At 37.9% G+C, this 1,482-nt stretch overlaps 1 protein-coding gene across 1 annotated transcript in view; it reads left to right on the top strand.

Moving 5' to 3' along the window:
* Positions 1–1,194: 1,194 nt before the first annotated feature.
* The window catches only part of LOC101647806 (olfactory receptor 7A5-like), a 993-nt gene continuing 705 nt past the window's right edge, over positions 1,195–1,482 (top strand). Inside the window, exon 1 of the mRNA XM_030885482.1 lies at positions 1,195–1,482. This exon is cut by the window's right edge and continues 705 nt beyond it. Coding sequence (XP_030741342.1) covers positions 1,207–1,482 — 276 coding nt within the window. The 5' untranslated portion in view covers positions 1,195–1,206.

The raw sequence follows: 1,482 nt of genomic DNA, 5'->3' as shown, positions 1-1,482 counted from the left end.
ATATATATATATAATTTTTTATGAATTAGGTGAAGGTTTACAGAATAGATCATAGTTATGCATTCAGTAATTCATAAACATTCCGATTTGACTCATTTCTTACAATCTCACTTCTTCCCTATCTTTCCTGTGTCCAATTCTTCTTTCTTATATTTCTGAAAATTGTTCTTGAGGAATTGCTGCCCTGTATATCTTATATATTTAGTTATTATAGCTGGATATGCGTTCAGTTCTAGACTGGAAGGATAAGGACTCTAGTGTTTGGGTTTCCACCAGTCTCTCTTGGCCAGTAAGCCTGGTGTCTTGTGTGATTTTGAGTTTTGTTCTGGGAACTCCCCCCACCCCCAACCCATTCTGTCTAAGATGTTCTAACCTGAACTTGTTCAGAGCAGATGATATTTGTAGACCAGCACCATCTGCTTTTTCAGATCCACAGTTGTGGAGACTGATTTTGGCAGTCTCCATCAGTCTCTTTGTCTCATTCTTTTCATGGGTCTTTCAATTTACAGCTTTATTCTTTCTTCTGGATGAGGAGATGTCAGTAAGCACAACTCAGCTGACTTCTCATTAGCTTTGAAATACTGCTCTTACTACTCTCAAATGAAGGCAACGGTTTAAAAATTTTATTGAAGTTTTCAGTGACCTCGAGAATATTTGGCATTGATACCAAGGGCTCAAGTAGAAAGCAAATGTTTTGAGCATAAGGAAGGCAACAAATGTACAAATGTGCTTGACACATAATGGATATATGTATGGATTGTGATGAGTTGTATAAGCCCCTATAAAATGCTTTAAATAAAAGATAATGATGATGGCAACCTATGTACAAATGTACTTGACACAATGGTTGGTTGTATGCATTCTGAAAAGAGCTGTATGAACCCCCAAAAAAGATTAAAAATGAGAGAGACTACTTGGCAAACTATAAATAGTCAAACATATTTGTTGAATGAAGAAAACAAGGTTTTATGGAAGTTGTAGAATTTATATTGCTTTTAAAAAAATGTGATTTGAAGAAAGGAAGGCTAGTCAGGTGTGTTATCAAAAGATTGAGCATTCAGGACTTGTGACATTCCCAACTTACTATTATATTGGAAATTACTTACATGCTAGAATAGAATATACAGCATAGCTGTGAAACCGGTGTTAAATTCTTATAACTAAGCTTGCATTGCTCTTTTCTTTTGCAGTAGTTTCTTCAGCTACATGGAACCAAGAAACCACACACGTTTTCAAAAATTCATCCTTTTGGGGCTCTCAGAAGAGGCAGAGCTGCAGCCTCTCCTCTTCGGACTGTTCCTCTCCATGTACTTGGTCACCTTCACTGGGAACCTGCTCATCATCCTGGCCATCATCAAGGACAACCACCTCCACACACCCATGTACTTCTTCCTCTGCAACCTCTCCTTTGCTGACATCTGTTTCACCTCCACCACTGTCCCAAAGATGCTGCTGAACATCCAGATGCAGAACAAAGTTATT

The sequence above is a fragment of the Echinops telfairi genome, unplaced genomic scaffold (assembly GCF_000313985.2).
Source record: "Echinops telfairi isolate 266 unplaced genomic scaffold, ASM31398v2 ScPeMD7_30;HRSCAF=105, whole genome shotgun sequence".
NCBI lineage: Eukaryota > Metazoa > Chordata > Mammalia > Afrosoricida > Tenrecidae > Echinops > Echinops telfairi.
The sequence above is the reverse complement of the archived record's forward strand: the minus strand, read 5'-3'. Positions and strand labels throughout refer to the sequence as shown.